Genomic DNA, 17,819 nt, shown 5'->3' on the forward strand with positions numbered 1-17,819 from the left:
CACGAAGTGACGGCAGATGGGCCTGAACCAACCAGGTGTGACGAGCTGCGTGAACCTCGGGCAGGACCCTGGGAAAGAGCCAGAGTCTGGTCACAGCGGCCACTGCCGTCAAGGATTTCAGCGGACAGGAACCAAAGGCACGGGCCTGTCTGCGGGGGATGCACACACTTTTGAGACCAAGTTAAATGTCACTCCGAGCTGGACTTGCTGCTGTCTGACCGCCACTGCCTGCCTTAGCTCTGGGGAGTACACAAGCTTGGCAGGCTGGTCGGGTGGCCAGGGCAGAGTCCTGTTTCTGCCAAGGGTCCTTGCCCACCCTGCCTGCTGAGCTCCATCAGGGCCTGCACCAGCAGAGGTCCAGGGGGGCCTTCCAGTTCTAATCCGGGGGCTGCACGCCACCCCCGGCAGGCACCCGGCCCCTTCCCACTGGTGCCACCTAGCCCGTGGGGTCAGGCCCCGGAGTGTCCCCTGGCCAGGGAGCGGGCGCCGCGATCCGCGCGCCCGGGGGTGGGGCGATCCAGGGTCGGATCGGTGGGCTTCGCTTACCTTGTCCCAGCCAAGGGGCCGTCATCCCCGTCCCTGAGGCTCCTCACCCAGGCCTCCGCCGCTGCCCTCCACCCTCTGCAGGAAGCCACTGCAAACCGGCTGGGGTGTGCGAGCGAAACCCCGCCCCGGGGTCCCCGATCTTTGCCCCCTTCCGCCCGCCGGCCTGCGCCTCCCCAGCGCCAGCGGCGCGCTGCGCGGCCTTTTGTGTCGGGCGCGGGACGCAGCGCGGCGCGGGAGGAGGGTCAGCGGAGCGACGGCTGTGCGCCTGCAACCCCCGCCCCGGCCATGCGGGCTGGGCTGCTGGTCGGGGCCGCCTGCGCCGCGCTCCTGCTCCTGCCGCCCGCGGTGCCTGGCAGAGGCCCCTCCGGGAGGACGCAGCCCGGGCCCTTTGCCGCCGAGAGGTAGGGGCCGCTGGGCTGGGGCCGCGAGACCGGGGGCGGGGACACTTAGATCTGGTAGGCTGGGGGCTGCGCTGCTCCCCAAGTCCATGCCCTCCAGGACCCTGGGCCGCCACTGGGTACCCAGGTCGCCGCAAGGTGGAGAGCACACACAGTGCCCATGGTGCCTGGGCCAGGAACCCAGGGACCTTGGCGGTGGCCGGACATGCGGCCGTGACCTCCGGGTGCCTTCCATAGCGCCTCCACCGGTCCCAGCCTGCAGGCTCCCTGTGTGACTGCCACCTCCCACTTCACTGGCCCACCTGCCCCTACAGCGGGTTTGAGGAACAGGAGCACCGGCCTCTCCCCAGGCTGCTGCTCTAGGGGGTGGGCAAGTGGCAGCGCTGCCCATTGGCTTCAGGAAGGGGAAAGGTCCTTGGGCCAGGGACACTTCTCAGTACTCAGGGCACCCTGTCCGGAACACGTTCCATTGGCCGTAGCCATTCTTAGCTTGGTCCGTCCTTGTCCCCAGCTCCAGGCACACATAGCGGGGACTCTGAGAAATGCCCAGGGCAGAGTGGCGGCTCCCTTGGCCTCCGGACACAGCCGAGTCCGTGGCTGGACAGCTCCTGCCTCTGCTGTGTGACGGTGGCCTCCATGTCTCGTCCACCTCTGTGCCCTCCCAACACCCTGGCAGCCTGCTCCCCCCGCAGGGAGGGCACCCCAGAGTGCCCTGTGCTGTTTTTCTCCACAGGCGCCGCCGGGGCCCCCATGTCTGCCTCTCAGGCTTCGGGAGTGGCTGCTGTCCAGGCTGGGTGCCCTCCATGGGCAGCGGGCACTGCACCCTGCGTAAGTGCTCATCCACATGCCCACTTACCCAGGGCAGGGGCAGAGGTCCCTGCCCAGCCCCTTACCCGAGTCTCTCCCCCAGCCCTCTGCTCCTTCGGCTGTGGGAGCGGTGTCTGCATCGCACCCAATGTCTGCTCCTGCACGGATGGGGAGCAAGGGGCCACCTGCCCAGGTAACAAGGAAACGCGGCTGATGGAATGTGGGTCAGCCCTGGGACGACAAGCTGGGCAGTGGGGGCCTCTCAGGTGCCTGTGTAGAGGGGGAGGCTGCGGCACTGTCTTGCCCGAGTCACAGGACCAGGAAGGGGCAGAAATGGACTGAACTCAGGCCCATCCGCCCCAGAACCCCCTCCCAGCAGGACTCAGGGACACCTGGGGCAGAGGGCTGGGCCCAGCCGCCCACCACAGACTCACTGGTGCCACGCCTGCTTAGACGCCCACGGACCCTGCGGGGAGTACGGCTGCGACTTGACCTGCAACCACGGCGGATGTCAGGAGGTGGCCCGAGTGTGCCCCGTGGGCTTCTCCATGACAGAGACCACCGTGGGTGTCCGGTGCACAGGTGGGAGCCAGGAGCACCAGGAGGGGTAGGAATGCTTCTGCCTGCTCGGCCCCCGGGGGCCGCAGGGCCCGCTGAGCTGGGTCAAGCTGTGGTGCATGCAGACAAGGGATATGTCACCTCCGGTACTTCACAAATATTTATTGAGGGGCCAGTGACCAGGGCATTGGTCACCGCTGTTGTGGAGCTTCTGAATATGGGGACAGGGACAAGAGCTAGGACACTGCACAGGAAGGCCCAGCGTCACGGGACTGTCACCAGGACCTGTGGTGCAGGGGCCATGATGGTGAGCAGGGAGACTGCTTGGGAAAGTGGCATTTAAAACACGGGAAAACAAAACTCAACAATTGTTTTTTGGGGGGATATCAGGAATCGAACTCAGGACCTCACACTTGCCGGGCAGGCACTGTGCCACTGAGCTACATCCACAGCCCCTTATGACCAATTTCCTGACTGTTTTCAGAGCAGTGAAACCATTCTTGGAGTTTCTTTCTTTTCTACCACTGAGCTACGTTAAGGTCCTTCTTATCTTTTTAGTTTCCATTTCGAGACAGGGTCTTGGAAGATTGCTGGGCTTGGCCTACCAACTTGAGACCCCAAGGAGCTGGGCTTACAGGTGTGCACGCTGCGCCTGGCCTTTGCATAGTTTTAACTTTGTAAAAACAATGTTTTTCCTCTGAACAGAGAAGCAAATGGTAATTCATTTAAAAACATTTGAAATGCCGGACATGGTGACACACGCCTGTCATCCCAGCCCTTGGGAGGTTGAGGCAGGAGGACTGCTCTGAATTGGAGACCAGATTGGGCTACATAGTGAGTTCAAGGCCAGCCTGAACTGCAGTGTGAGACCCTGTCTCAACAAAAAAACATTGGAAAGTAAGAGTGGAAAGATGAAAGTAGAATCCCACTTAGAGATGATGCTACTAAAATGAAGCATTTTCTCCATTGTCCCCCCGGGTGTGTATATGTTTATGTGTTTATACAGGTGTGTATGTAAGTCACCCACATACACGTTTTTAAAATTGAGATCATAAACTGGGCATATCTGTAATGGCACACACCTGTAATCCCAGAGTTCAAGAGGCTGAGGCAGGAGGATTGCAAGTTCGAGCCTGGGCAAGTTAGCAAGGCTTCCTTGGTGCCTACTCTTTCTTCCTGGGGTGTGGGTGCGGGTCCCAGCCATGCTCAGAGCCCGCTGTGTGAGGGTTTTCTCTTCCCAGACATTGATGAGTGTCTGAGCTCCTCCTGTGAGGGCCGCTGTGTGAACACGGAAGGCGGGTTTGTGTGCGAGTGCGGGCCGGGCATGCAGCTGTCCGCTGACCGCCACAGCTGCCAAGGTGAGCAGGCAAAGGAGGCAGGGCAGCCCTGGGGTGCCGTGCGGGACCTGCACTCTGCCCTGTTCTTCTGAGGAAGTGCTGAGCCACCCACGTTACAGATGGGGAAACTGAGGCTGGCCAGGGCAGTAAGAAGTGGGGTGAGGGTTTGAAAGGCACGGGGTGGAGGAGACTCGGGCTGCGGGTGGGGCCCATGTGCACAGGCCGCGCCTCAGAAGAGGCAGCGAGGTGAGGGCCGGGGTAGGAGCCGCAGCCCGGACGGTGCCCGGGGGCCTCCTGAGCTCTGTGAGGAGGGCGTGCAGGCCAGTGTGTGTCTGGGGGTCTTTAGGGGTGACACACTGGACGAGGGCGTCGAGCTGGACCCAGGGCCTCGAGTGGGGTGGCCAGGGAGGCCAGCCTTGTCCTGTGCCCCGCAGACACGAACGAGTGCCTGGGCACACCCTGCCAGCAGAGATGCAGGAACAGCGTGGGCAGCTACAAGTGCTCCTGTCGCGCCGGCTTCTACCTCCACGGCAACCGGCACTCCTGCGTGGGTGAGCTGCCCTGTGTCTCTCGCTGCCCTCCAGGACGTGCCCAGGAAGCCCGCTCTGCCCTGGTCTTCTGCTTCACAGGGAGGCCCTGCCCCTCGGCCGGCCGGCGGCCGCGTCCAGAGCAGGACTGGCATGCCGGGCACGGGCCAGGCCCCGGGGGAAGGCGGGTCCCCTGCCCTAACTGTCCCGGCAGGGCGAGGTGTCTGTCCTGGAGCCCCCCAGGGCAGGCAGCGAGCTGTGAGGAAGAAGACACGGACGGGGCAGGCCCGGCGCTAGGCCGAGGGGCAGAGCACGCTCGCTGTCCCCGCCGTCCCAGGGCTCCTGCTGCCGGAGGGGCCGTAAACACTGCCTAGGCTCAGGCGGAGGAAGGGGCTCCCCGGCAGGACAAGGCAGTCAGGCTCTCCCGCAGACGTGAACGAGTGTCGGAGGCCGCAGGAGAGGCGAGTCTGTGACCACTCCTGCCAGAACACGGTGGGCAGCTTCCTGTGCACCTGCAGACCCGGCTTCAGGCTGCGGGCGGACCGCACGTCCTGCGAAGGTGATTGCGGAGCCCTAGCCCCGCCCCTCGGGCCCCGCCCTCTCAAAGCACCGCCCTCTCAAACACTCGAGCCACGCCCCTAAAGCCACGCCCCTAAAAGCACCGCCCTTTCAAGCCCCGCCCCCTAGGGGCCCACCCCAAAGCCACTCTCAAAGGCCCCGCCCCCTCAAAAAGCCACGCCCTCTCAAAAAAAGCCAAGCCCTCAAAACCATGCCCACCTCAAAGCTCCACCCCTAAAAGCCACGCCCTCTCAAAAAGCCCACGCCCTCAGTCCCTCCCCTCCAGGCCCCGCCCCCTGCCCCTGCTGCCTTGCGACCAGGGACGAGGCTAGAATGCAGGAGTGGGGCTGGATCCCTGCGGTGATTAGGATTTGGGTCAGTTCGGGTTAAGGTCAATCAGGGTTAGGCTTAGGGGACGGGAAGGCCGTGAGTCCCGCGTCCCACCGCCACTCTTCCCGTGTGCGCTCCGGCTGTCCCGCAGTCCCAGCGCGTCAGGCGCTGGGTGGCGGCGTCAGGGCCTGAGGCCCCGCCTCCCCCCAGGAGACCGTGTGCTTCCCTTGCAGCTCTGCCCCGGGCGCTGCTGGCGCCCTCTGCCATCCTACAGCCCAGGCCCCCCGCGATGGCCCTGCTGCTTCCTGACGTTGGCCAGCCGGGCCTGTCCCCAGGCTACAGCCCCGGTCCTGGGGCCCCAGGCCCGGTTGCTGGGGTCTGGACCACACGCCCTCCAGAACTTGCATGGCTGTCGTCTACCCTGATGGCCACCCCTGTGCCTGGTGCCTCGCTGCTAGGAACCCTTGGACCCCCCTCCCTCCTCCAGGAGGAGGCACTCGGCACCCCTTCTTCCCCCCGCGGCCCTGAGGACCAGAGCCCGGCACCGGGACTTCTTCCCTGCTGGCACCTGGGAGCCATGCACGCATCAGGGAGCCGCTGGGCTGTGCCCGGGTGCACGCAGTGCTGGTGCGAGGTGGGTGTGCGGATCCCGTTGCCTGCTGCAGTGTCTGCGACCTGGAGCGGGCTGCAGCGCCTGCTTGTGCTTCCAGGACGGGGAGGTGACCTGTGGGAAGGTGAGGTGTGAGGCCACGTGTTCCCACCCGGTACCCCCGCAGGATGGGGGGTGCTGCCCGTCCTGCACAGGTGAGAGCTGGCCTGGGCGTGCACACACGTGTTTGGCCGTCCTGTTTCCTCCTGGCCATCCTTACCCCACGGCTGTCCCCCACCGTTATGCACCTTCAAGTTGCCTGGAGCACTACCAGCCCTCGGATCCGTGGGCTGCTCCGTCGCTGGCCCAGCGGGTGGGGGCTGAGGGTGGGCTGCTCTGGGGATGACCTGGGACTGCCACTTGTCGAGGCTGTTGTAACCCTCACTCATTCGTTCATCCCGTGAATCTCCCCATATCCCCACTGCCAGCCGCTCCCCTCCTGGGGCTGCACCCCACCGTCTGCCCAGCTTTGTTTGCCCCCCATTGCTAGTGTTAGGAGGGACCTTAGTTCCTCCCTGGCCCTTCCACCAGGCCGTGCACTCCTGCTCTGCGCCTGCTGCCAAGGCTGGTATGACACAGGGGAGTGAGCAGGGACCCCCGTGACAGGACAGGCGCTCCAGTGGAAGGTCCCGGAGCTCCTGGGGAGATGGCAGCAGTTGCAGCATCTCCCCAAGGCGCCGAGGGTGCTGGTAGAGCGCCTGCTAGCACGTGCTGGTTCCATCTCCAGCACTACAACATCAAAGGCAAAACCAAAAACCAAACGTGTGGCTTGACTGAGCCCTGGGTGGAAAGCACTGGTGCTTGATCCCGAGGTTTCGAGTCCTTCCCAGCCTGCTGGGTACATGGTGGCATTTCCATTTTATGATGAAAATGTCATGGGGGGGCTCAGTGACTGCCCAAGGCCTCGCAGGGGGACTGAGGCGGCCACTCAGTCTCAGGAATGGGTGTCCTCTGTCTTCCCCATGTGGTGGGACGGAGATGCTCTCCAGACACCTGTGGCCCTAAGGGCACCAGTAGCCCCAGGCCCTGGGGTTGTCTCCTGTCGCCCCAGGGCCCTGGGGCCACGCAGCAGCTCGGGCCGCCTACGCACCTCACCAGGCGTCCGGGCAGAGCAAGAGGTTCCAGCACACATGCTGGTCAGGGGGCCTCACGTGCTCTGAGTGGCCGACGCCCCCCACTGACTGTCACAGGCTGCTTCCACAGCGGCGCTGTCCGGGCGCACGGGGATGTGTTTTCACCTCCCGGTGAGAACTGCACCGTCTGCGTCTGCCTGGTAAGCGTCACAGGTCCCCAAGCCCCGTGGTGTTTTCCCAACCTCCAGAGCTGTCTGGGATTTTGAAGCAAGGAGAGGAGCCTGGTGCTCGAGGGAGCTGATTGGATGCAAGGAGCCGTCCCGGGCTGTGGGTTTGGATCAGAACCTGGGGAATCCAAAGGGGCGGGGGCGGGGGGCAGGAAGCTGGCGCAGGGCCTCAGGCGTGCAGGATGGCGGGGAGGGAAGGGCTCAGTGCCCGGCCCCCAGCTGCTCTCTCCAGGCTGAAGATTTGCCCCCATAAGAAACGTGGATGTAACCCTCGGCTTGCTGAGAGGTTTTTTATTTTTATTTTTGCGCTTCCGGGAATTGAACCGAGGGCCTCTGCGCTGAACTACAGCCCCAAACCATCTATATTTTTGGTTTTGAGACAAGCTCTGGCTAAGTGCCTCAGTGACCCAGGCTGGGCTTGAACGCCATCTTCCTGCCTCTGTCTCCTGAGTAATGGGTTGCAGGCATGTGCCACCTTGCCTGGCTCAGTGTTTTGCTTTAGGCAGGGTCAGTCTGCCAAGGACAGTTAGGAGGCACCTACTGAGAGCCAGGCAGGGCGCGGTGCTGTACTGTCCCACGGAAGTGACTGTGCATCCCTTCAGGCCCGTGCAGCACACGGGCCTTCCCTCTGTCTCCACCCGCAAGGTCTCGACAGCTCCAGGCCAGCTTTCCTGTCCCTGCTCCTGCAGGGACTTGGGCTGAGGTCTGAGTCCCAAGCCCAGCTCTGGCCACCACCCCTGCTCACCTTTAAAAGCGGCTCCTGGCCTGGCTTTGATGGCAGAACCTGTGGCTGCGTAGCCCAGGGTGGCCTTGAACTCTTGTCAGTCCTCCTGCCTCAGCCTTCCCGGTGCTCAGATCACAGGTGTGCACCACCACCCCTGGTTTAAATTCACATTTTTAGAATTTGTTCTTAAATGTACTGTTTTGACCAGCCCATGAAAGGCCCTCCGGTCACGGCTCAGATGCATCCCCTGGAGCAGCCAGGCACCCCTTTCCAGTCGGGGCATCACGCGTTGGGGGGCAGGCTCCGCTGGGGTCACGAGAGGGGATCTTTGAACCTCTGGACAAGGACCCCAGAGACGGCTATGATGCAGTGGCACTTTTTCTGGTCTCCAGGCGCTTCCCTTGGGCGCTTCAGGCGGGGAGGGCATGCTACAGTTAGCCAGTCAGTGTAGGGACAGCGGGCAGGCCGTGTCCCAGCGCCATGCCCACCAGGGTCCCATCTGTGCAGGCCGGGAACGTGTCCTGCATCTCGCCCGAGTGTCCTCCCGGCTCCTGCGAGGCGGCCCCGCAGCCGGACTGCTGTGCCTGCGTCCCGGGTGAGTGGCCGGGGACAGCCGGGGCAGGGAAGGCGGGGCGGCGGCCTCCGGGGCGCAGGTCCACTGCGCAGGCGCACCGCTCTCACCGCACCTGTTGCGTGCGCCGCATTTGGCTGCATCCGCCTGGGTCGAGCCTTCCAGCGGGGGTGGGGTCTGGGCCCACATTCTGCCCAGGAGGAGAGCGGTCTCTGGACCCTCGGCCACTCTTCTGAGGTGACCGTAGCCCTGTTGCGGAGGTCCCCACCACCCCACGTCCTACTGGGGGGCACCTGCTGTCCTCGGGTCATCTCTGTTTCGTTGCCTTGTTTGGATGAGGAAAGAGGCTCGGAGAGGTCACGTCTTTGCCTAGGGACACAGAGCCAGTTAGCAGTGGTGCAGAGTGATTTCAAAGCTGGTGTTCTTTTAAAATGTTTTTCTTAACTTTTACATGTTATATTGTTACTATTGCTGTTGTTATTCTGTGGTAGCAGGGATTGAATTTAGGGCCTTTGCACTGAGCTACATCCCCAGCCCTTTTTGTTTTTTACCTTAAAACAGGGTCTGACTAAGTCACTAAGTTGTCCAAGCTGGGCTCAGACTTGAGGTCCTCCTGCCTCAGCCTCCCTAGTGCTGGCATCAAGGCCTGTTCACCATGCCTGGCTTGTTATGCTATTTTAATTAAGTTCTTGTGAATGGCCACTAGTGTCTGTGTGACATAGGAGATGTTATCAAGCCCGTGTACAGATGGGGAAATAGAGGCCCAGAGAGCCCATTGCACTCAGGCTGCCTGGTGACGGGGTACCATTGCAGTCTGGGCTGTGTGTCCCCTCTCCCCGCAGTGCGGTGCCACTTCCATGGCCACTGGTATGCCGAGGGGGCTGTGTTCAGCCGTGCCGGTGATGACTGCACTACCTGCACCTGCCAGGTAGGGTGGCTGAGACCTACCTGCCGCATCTGGGGATGACAGGGAGGGCCAGCTGCCCTGTGGGAAAGGGACTCCCCCAGGGCCACGTAGGGGACAGGGCTCGGCCCAGGCTGCCCCGTGAGCACGGCGTCCGGGTGCTGCAGTAGGCAAGGTGGGGGCCGAGGGCCACCTGCTCTGGGTCTCCTGGACACCAGGGTGACAGGGGTGTGGCCTGGCCGAGGGTGTGGGGCCTGGGCAGGAGAGAAGAGGTACAGCGGGGGCAGATGGGGTTTTTACAGGCCCTGCACCCAGCGAGCCACCAGCAGTAGCCAGGACGGTGGGCGGGTGGGTCGGGTGACATGGGCGGGCGTGGGAGGGAGACACTGCTGTCAGCAGCCGCTTGTGGGCGCAGAGGACCGTGGCTTTGGTGCTAGAACATCCCCTGGTGGAGCAGAGCACAGGGAGGTGACTGTGGGGTGTATGGGAGCAGGTGGAAGCGGGTGCAGGGTTAGGCCAGGATGGTGGAGGCCAGGCTGGGCCCCTGTGACAGCCCTCACCGCCCACGTCCTGCTGCCTTCCAGAACGGGGAGGTGACCTGCTCCTTTACACCGTGTCCCGAGCTGGACTGTCCCCGAGAGGAGTGGCGGCTGGGCCCTGGCCAGTGCTGCTTCACCTGTCTGGAGCCCACGCCCCGCTCAGGTGAGGTGACTGCGGGAGGCCCGGGCGCCACGGGGAGACCGCTGGTGAGGCTGAGTGTGCGGCAGGGTGTCTGCTTGAGTGCGGAGGTCTGCGCGCATCTGGAGCACAAGGCTCCGTCCACCCTCACCTTCTCGCCCACTGCCTCCCCCTCCTGCCCCTGCCAGGCTGCTCCCTGGATGACAACGGGGCCGAGTTTCCGGTGGGACAGATCTGGTCGCCCGGCGACCCCTGTGAGTTATGCATCTGCCAGGTGAATGACAGCCTGCTCGCCTTCAGCTGCTTCCCGCTGCCCCTCCCGGCGGTCCCTTCCTCCCGGCCACGCTGCGCTGCGTGGGGCTCTCGGCCTGAGCCTGCGCCTGTGCCGGGCTGCGAGCCCTGGCCCTGGGTCCGCCCGGGTCCTCCTGGGCTTCCAAGGTGGGGCCAGGCAGGGTGGGACCTGGGTTACGAGAAGCCGTGTGCCCCCCACGGTGGGCAGCAGAGCACGCCCGGCCGCTCCCCTCGCTGTGCACTGCTGCGGCCTGCTGTAGCCACCCTGGCTCCCTTTCTGCCCTTTCAAGATGAGGTCCTGGAGCAGCAGCACCGTGGGTGCCCCTGGAGGCCCTGTCCGACCCACAGGACCCCAGGCTCAGCCCCGAGATAAGTTCATACCAGTGTGGGAGAAGCTTGGTCTGCACATTTTCTCTGGTGCTGGGGCTCAAACCCATGTCCTTGTGCATGCTAGGCAAGTGCTGTGCTGCTGAGCTACACCCCAGCCAGTTTTTAAATTTTTATTTTGAGATAAGGTCTGGCTCAATTGCTCAGGCTGCGATCTTCCTGCCTCTGGCCCTTAACAAGCTTGAGTGTGTTTTGTGGGAGTTAGAGGACAGCCACCCACCCAGGTGGCTTCTCTCCGTTGTCAGTTTCAGCACTCGTTTCATGAGAGTAGAAGAAAGGATCATGAACATTCAGATTCTTTAAAAAGAGAGGAAGGAGAGAAAGAACGAGGGTGGGAGGAAGGACAGGCAGACAGGGAGACAGAGATCTTGTGCAGCAGTTTGATTTCAGTGGGATGTATTCCCATAAAGGTAGGGTTTTACCGTCCTCTGTAGGTGTGGGGTGGGCTAGGCTCCAGGGAGCAGTACAGGAAGAATGTGGCTGGGATGACAGGTGGCCTTTGGGGACCAGGGAAGCCAGGGCACCAGAACCCAGGCTTGCGCCCCTGCTGGACCGTGCAGACCCCTCTGGGAAGGCTTGGGTCACCTTCCCAGCAGCCAGCCCTCTGTGGGACCTGCACCCCTGGCTGCAGCGTGGCGCCCTGAGGGTGAGCTGTTTGTACTGCCCTCTGTCGGGCAGGGAGGTGGGGCTGGCTGGCAGAGTCTGGGTGAATCCCTCCTTCTTCCAGGCGGACGGCTCAGTGAGCTGCAGGAGGACAGACTGCGTGGACTTCTGTCCCCACCCCATCCGGATCCCTGGGCAGTGCTGCCCCGACTGCTCGGCAGGTAACCCCCACCCCACCCTGGCCATGATTCTCAGGGGTCCTGGGTCCCGGCCACCCTGCCAGGCTCGTCTGCACTGTTCATGCCTCATCTCCTGCCAGACCTCAGAGACCTCACTCGCCCCACTTCACAGAGGAGGAAACCAGGGGCCAGGGAAGTACAGCGGTTTCCCCACAGGAGCGCTGGCTTGGCTTCCCTGAGTGTGTACGGGGTACCAGCACTGTACTCGCTGAACGGTTAGGACCTCGTACATGCTTGGCAAGCGCTCCACCCCTGAGCTACAGTCCAGCCCTTTTGTAAAACTTCATTTTGAGTTAGGGCTTCGTTACATTGCCCAGCCTGGGCCCAAACCATCTATCCTCCTGCCTCAGCCTCCTGAGTAGCTAGGATCACAGGTGTGTGCTACTACACCCAGCTGAAGCTGTGGTTTTTAATAGTCATTTTTATCTTTTCCACTATCTCAATATGAATGGATGGTTGTAGAAAATTGAGAAAATACAGAAAGCAAAACAAGTAAATAAAAGAGGCCACTGCCATGGTTGACTCCGACCATCTTTCTGTGACACATGTAACATTTCCCAGGTGTCTTTTAGATGAGTTTTCTTCCCGCACAGCCACTTTTCTGCTTGCCAGCCTGTGATGTCTGTTATCACGGTGGCGTCTGGGGCCACGGTGGCATCTTAGCGTGAATCTGGGGTACCAGGAGCCAGAGGGCCAGTGTAAGGGGGGCAGGTGGAGGAGACCACGTGCGGCCTGGTCACTGGGCCCGAGACCCTGTGGCGTAGACGCTGTGGTCCACAGCTGAGTCCAGCGCAGGCAGCACGGCCTGACCCTTGCTGCCCAGGTAAGCTCCGGCTCTGCCCCGCCGCTTGCTCACCGCGTGCCCCATCTGCAGGCTGCACCTACATGGGCCGCGTCTTCTACAACAACGAGACCTTCCCTTCGGCACTCGACCCCTGCCTCAGCTGCATCTGCCTGGTACGCACCGCCTCCTCTGGAAGCCCCGCCCAGCCCCCCAGCTCCCGAGGTCCCTTTGGCAGCCTGGGGCGAATCTCAGCTGGTGTCCACAGGCTGGGTTAGCAGGATAGTCCAGCGAGTGGCACCGGGCCAGGCAGAGTGTGGCCCGGGGGCTCCTGCTGGGGTGCCAGCTCCTTTCCCAAGCCCTGGTGCTGGGGAGCCAGTGTGCCCTGGACATTCGGTAGGTGGGCTGCTGGCCCACGCGCCTCAGCTGGTTAGTCTCGGTGCTGAGGCTGAGCCACAGGGTTCTCCAGAGCCCTGCGGCGGGGCAGCTGGGGGCAGCAGGTCTGGGGCAGAGGGGAAAGCCCTGCCGCTCTTAAGGTCTTCCAAAGCTCGTGGAGCTCAGGGCCAAGGCCCGGGCTGGGGAACCCGCGCTCCCTTCACGAGTGCCCTGGCTGTGTGCTGGGTCCCGCGGCCCCCGGTCTGCTTGTTCTCTGATTGTGCCATGCAAGGCGGCCCCAGGCCTGCGCCCCTTGAGCCCCGGCTGCCGGGCCCTAGTCGTGGTGCTCACCCATTCCCTGAAGTCCGGGGCGTCTGGTCAGCAAGTCCCTGTTGGCAGTGGGGCTCGTGGACACAGCCAGGCCTTTGCACTTCGGAGGCCTGTGTCCTGGCAGGGCGACACGAAGCAGAGCCCGTGCCCGCCAAGACGCCTCCCTGACACTGCCGCCCGAGCACGGTGCCAGTGTCTCTGTGTCCGCAGCTGGGCTCGGTGGCCTGCTCGCCGGTGGACTGCCCCATCGCCTGCACCTACCCCTTCCACCCCGACGGGGAGTGCTGCCCTGTGTGCCGTGGTGAGTGGGACCGGCCGCCTGCCCTGCGCCCCCGTAGGCCAAGCCCTCACGCTGCGTCCTGTGCCCCCCAGACTGCAACTACGAGGGCAGGAAGGTGGCCAATGGCCAGGTGTTCGTGCTGGACAACGAGCCCTGCACGCGCTGCACGTGCCAGGTGAGCCGACGCCTCTGGCTGCGCGCTGTGTGCACCTCGGGGCGTGTGCGTGCCGGCGCCTGTCCTCCGCCCTCGCTCCTCACGAGTGTCCTCTGCTTCCTCAGCTGGGAGAGGTGAGCTGTGAGAGGGTCTCCTGCCCACTGGCCTGCGCTGGCCCTGCCCCGCCTGTCCCCGCTGGGGACTGCTGCGCCTCCTGCTCAGGTAAGTGGCCTGCGGCCTGGGCTGTCACCCACTGCCTCCTGCCTGGGTTTCCCTCTCAAGCCTAGATAGCGGAGGGCTTCCAGGGAGAGCCCAGGCCCAGACAGGGAGTGGCTTGCTGGGCTCCTGCAGCATGCCGGGACCTGATGCCCCTGGTCTTGTGCACACCTGTCATCCCAGCACTCTGGGAGGCTGAGGCAGGAGGACTGCATATTCAAGCTCAACCTGGGAAACTTAGTAAGGCCTGTCTCTAAATAAAAATAATAGAGGACTGCGCTTGTAGCTCAGTGCAAAGGCCCAGGGTTTAATCCCCAGTACTTGGGGGTGAAGGGGTGTTGGGACCACATGGTTTATGGAGAGAGAGCAGTCAGTCCTGGGTGTCAGTGTGAGTGACGTCTCCCACAATGCACCCTCCTAAAAAAGGGGGACCCGGCAATGGAGACGGCTCCTGCATCCCCCAAACCATCTCAGAATTTCAGCTTTCCCATGGCACTGGGTCCACGCCTACCTCAGACATGGCTGCTCTTGGTACAGGGAAATATGTAACTCCCAACCTGCTAGATGTCAGATGTGCCGAGTTCGTGTTCCCCGAAATTGAAGAATGAATTCTAAGGAATAATGGAGGTTAAGAGTAGGAAAAACTTATTGGAAGTGCACAGCTCCTGAGAGACAGGAGGGAACCCGACCCCACTTCTGTGAGGTTTTATAGAGCAAAACCACGAGGTGGGTATAAGGTGCGACAAAACTGTGATCAACCAGGAAGATTACAAGTACAGTCGCATGGGCAATGTTTTTTTTTTTTGTTTTGTTTTTGTTTTTGTTTTTGTTTTTTCTCCGGTACCAGGAACCGAACTCACGACCTTGCGCTTGCCAGGCAGGCGCTTTGCCGCTGAGCTAAATCCCCAGCCCCTACATGGGCAATGTTGATCCAGTGGGGAAGCAGGTCACCTAGCAAGGGTACATGGAAGGAACCAGGACCTTTTTAGGAAGGGGCGGGTCGGGAGGTCCTGGGCCCCCACCGGGGTGACTGATGTGTGGCCAGACTTCACCGGGCCATGTGATTCCAGTTACAGGGTATTTCCTATCCCTGGGGCGGCGTGCAGGCCTGCTCATTCCATCTTACCTGAGGCCCGGCCTCCCACAGATGCGCCTGCAGCCATGGTGGGATGTGTTCTCCTCCCTTGAGGACCCAGGCCTGTCTTTTAGAGGATGTTCTTTAGATGAGCTTCACAGGAGAACAGCGGTGGGACAGAGCTCCTGTCCGTCACCCAGCTCCCCGCACTGCTGCCTCTGCACCCTCAGCCCCCGCCCCTGTGTGGCCCGACTGTCGCCACTGAGGAACCCACACTGTGCATCCTTAGCGCCCGGATCTGAGCTGGTGTCAGCACCGGGGCCTTGCCTGAGGCAGAGGAGGAAACGGAGGTGCGGGGGCTCTGTGCCTGTGCCAGTCTGCACAGAACTTGGCGGCCACGGGTCCGTGGCTCCTGCAGTCTCTGCCAGCGAGTGCCAAGGTCCCTCGAAGACAGCCTGGCGTCTGTGCCCCTGCCTGTCCCAGAGCTTCTGCAGCCCTGGGCAGAAAACCCTGTGTCTGCTTCCTATCCCCTCCAGGCTCCCTGCGCCCACTGGACGAGAAGCCAGGGCCGACCACTCCAGGAGCTGCCCGCAGCCCCCGAGGAGACGCCAAGGCCCCCTGCAGCTCCTGCCCCGGGATCCCCCTGGCACCCCCTCCACAGCCCGCGCTCCAGCTGCACCAGCTGCTCTCAGGGTCCAAGATGCCTCGCCTGCTCTCTGAGCCCACAGGCCGGCCCCGAGCCTGGGCCTCGCCCTACTGGAAACCGGGGGGCCCCGTTCCAGGGGGACCTGGCTCCCCCAGGGCATCCTCCTCTCTACCTCCCGCCTCTCCAGGGAGCCCCCTGTCTACCTCAGGGGCCCCGCTCCTGACCAAGGCTTCGCCGTCCTCGGTGCCCTGCCTTGGCCCCGCCACCAAGACTCCCGCCACCCCACTCCAATCTCGTGGGTTCTCTGTGGCCTTCAAGGCCACCACCCACCCTGGCCCCCAGCAGCCCTTCATGGGGACCCCCGGGAAGGAAGAGCGCCAGCTCTGAGGGGACCCTGGCCTGGGGGATTATGGACGGAGGCCACCGAGGGGGCAGAGGCGAGATCGAGGCGCGCCGGCAGGGCAGATGCAGTGGGCTGGTGTGGCCTTGTGCCCAGGTGCCTTGTGAGAGGGAGGGGCCAGTGCTGCCAGGCAGGTCCTCCCAGGCCCCTCGACAGCCCCGCCTGGCTCCTGAGGAGGGCGGGGCTGCTGAGCCCTGCGGGGGCGGCCACCTGTCCCCACCTTGTCCCCAATTAAACGGTCTGTTTCCCTGGCTGCCCTCTCCTTCCTGTCGCCCCTGCCCAGGCCCCTGGGGGGACAGAGCCCTGCTGGGCTGCAGGACGTGGGGGGCCGGGAGGAGGCTGATCTGCCTGCTCTGCGCCCGCTGTTGTGAGGCTGTGGCGGGGACCTTCCTGGTCCAGGTCCCCGAAGCAGGCCTGGAGATAAGAATCTGGGTGAGGGTCTTGGAGGAGGACGACCACGGTCACTGCCGCGGGCGCTGCCCCAGCCCTGGGACCGGCAGAGAGGCTTCGTGCAGGAGCTTCAGGGTGGTTCCCATGTGGGTGGCCGCGGGGCCACTGTCCGGGGTTGTGCCTTGCCCCACCCTTCCTGTCCTGACGCCCAGCGGGGTCATCGGAGCAGTGGTGGGTGTGGAGAGGCCTTACTGTTTGGGTGGGAACGAGGTCGTCTGAGGCCTGGCTCAGCCCCTCAGCGGGCACTGGAGTTTCTGGCCTTTCACTGCCCTCGCAGGAACTGTCCTGTGGCCATAGCCACAGGGTGTCTGCAGCGACCTGGTTACCCGTGTGGGGTTGCGGCAAAGGCCTTGTGCTGGAGCTCCCAGTGCAGCTGCTGAGCGGCCTGGAGGCGCTTCCCTGTGTGAGGACCCGGCCCGGCCCAAAGATGTTTGCCTCCGAGGCGGCTCAGCCCCAGAGGCGGTCCCAGCGTGCCCCCACGTCCTCCTGTCGAGCTGCCCCAGGGCCCAGGGCCGTGGTGAAGCTGGCGCTGGGACCCTGAGTGTGGCGCTCAGAGCTGCCCCGACCCCGGAGGTGGAAACGGCGCTGTGACCAGGGAATGCCCCTCGGATCAGCCCAGTGGGACCTTGCTCTGCCCTGTGGGCCGGTGTGTGCCCTGCCTGTCCCTCCGTCTGTCTGTGCCTCTGTCCATCTCTAGGGTGGGGGCAGGGCTGTGCTGAAGCTAAGTGCTCGACCTAAGCTGGCCCCAACATCGCAGCTCTCAGCCTTGGTTCCCACCCTTACGGCTCCAAGAAGAACAAGAACAGTGCCGTGCCTCAGTTTCCCCAATCCTGGGAGCTCCTCAAGGGCAGGGGTCCAGACCTGCTTCAGGAGGCTTACCCTGGAGGTTGGAACCACCTGGCCGAAAGACAAACCACTTTCGGATCAGGATGAACTCCAGAAGGTTACAGCATTGCTTTGAATCACTGGTTCTGGTTCTGCAGAGTCCCTGTGCCCCAGCCCCAGAACTGGAACCAAACCCAGGGATGCCTTACACTGGACTGCACCCCACCCCTTTGTGTGTTTGTTTTTGGGACAGGGTCTCACTACACAGTTCAGGCTGGCCTTGAACTCACTGTATAGCCCGGGCTGGTCCCGAACGTTTGGCGATCCTCCTGCTCCAGCCTCCCAAGTGCTGAGATGACAGGCGTGTGCCACAAAGCCTGGCCGTTATTTTTATTTGAAACAAAGTTTTGCTAAATTGCTCAGGCCGGCCTCTAACTTTCTGTCCTCCTGCCTCTGCCTCCCAAGTAGCTGGGGTGCAGGAAGGCACCACTGCACCCGGCTTTCAGGTGTTTGTAAAGCCCAAGGCGGCCCCGCCTCAGTGCCCAGTGTTCACGTGCCCTCTCTTGCTGCACCCTGCAGACAGACCCTGGTTGCTGCATCCCTGGCTTCATGCGTGCTACAAAGAGTATCTGCCAGAGGGACCCATCCCAGAAGCCAAGTTGCTGGGCCAAAAGGCACACGCGCTTCTTGCGCTGGCGTTGTTATCCCTAGGGCTGCCCGTGCACATGAGGGCGACCTGGGTGGGTGAGAGTCCGGAGACCCCCTAGTCAGGACAGCTGTCCTGGCCACACCTGCTGGGATGAGGGGCGGAGCTGTGCTTTGAGCCGGAGGCCTGAGCCAGGCTGGGAACAGAAGGGACTTCCTTCAGTCCCACCTTTTA

The 17,819-nt window shown here is 62.9% G+C and overlaps 2 protein-coding genes across 2 annotated transcripts in view; one reads left to right on the forward strand and one right to left on the reverse strand.

Annotated features, from left to right (window-relative positions):
- The window catches only part of Tkfc (triokinase/FMN cyclase), a 35,423-nt gene extending 34,837 nt beyond the window's left edge, over positions 1-586 (reverse strand). Inside the window, exon 1 of the mRNA XM_005408165.2 lies at positions 547-586. Coding sequence (XP_005408222.1) covers positions 547-571 — 25 coding nt within the window. The 5' untranslated portion in view covers positions 572-586. The remainder of the gene's footprint in view (positions 1-546) is intronic.
- A 78-nt stretch (positions 587-664) lies between these two features.
- On the forward strand, positions 665-15,917 carry Vwce (von Willebrand factor C and EGF domains). The gene is made up of 20 exons (XM_005408169.2): positions 665-947; positions 1,678-1,772; positions 1,855-1,944; positions 2,205-2,333; positions 3,551-3,667; positions 4,081-4,197; positions 4,604-4,732; positions 5,295-5,695; positions 5,772-5,865; positions 6,901-6,983; positions 8,242-8,329; positions 9,148-9,233; positions 9,794-9,911; positions 10,076-10,161; positions 11,293-11,389; positions 12,282-12,364; positions 13,104-13,194; positions 13,266-13,348; positions 13,453-13,549; positions 15,155-15,917. Exons 1-20 carry the CDS (start codon positions 832-834, stop codon positions 15,649-15,651), a joined length of 2,697 nt encoding a protein of 898 aa, XP_005408226.1. The 5' UTR covers positions 665-831; the 3' UTR covers positions 15,652-15,917.
- Positions 15,918-17,819: the final 1,902 nt, after the last annotated feature.

This window comes from Chinchilla lanigera, unplaced genomic scaffold, assembly GCF_000276665.1.
Source record: "Chinchilla lanigera isolate Chin_1 unplaced genomic scaffold, ChiLan1.0 scaffold00110, whole genome shotgun sequence".
Classification (NCBI taxonomy): domain Eukaryota; kingdom Metazoa; phylum Chordata; class Mammalia; order Rodentia; family Chinchillidae; genus Chinchilla; species Chinchilla lanigera.

Bases quoted from the DNA above. Each gene is read 5' to 3' on its own strand.
- Vwce (XM_005408169.2), top strand. From the start codon at position 832: ATGCGGGCTGGGCTGCTGGTCGGGGCCGCCTGCGCCGCGCTCCTGCTC. The intron at 4,198-4,603 runs GTGAGCTGCCCT...GCTCTCCCGCAG, and splicing joins CAACCGGCACTCCTGCGTGG to ACGTGAACGAGTGTCGGAGG. The intron at 10,162-11,292 runs GTGAATGACAGC...TCCTTCTTCCAG, and splicing joins GTGAGTTATGCATCTGCCAG to GCGGACGGCTCAGTGAGCTG.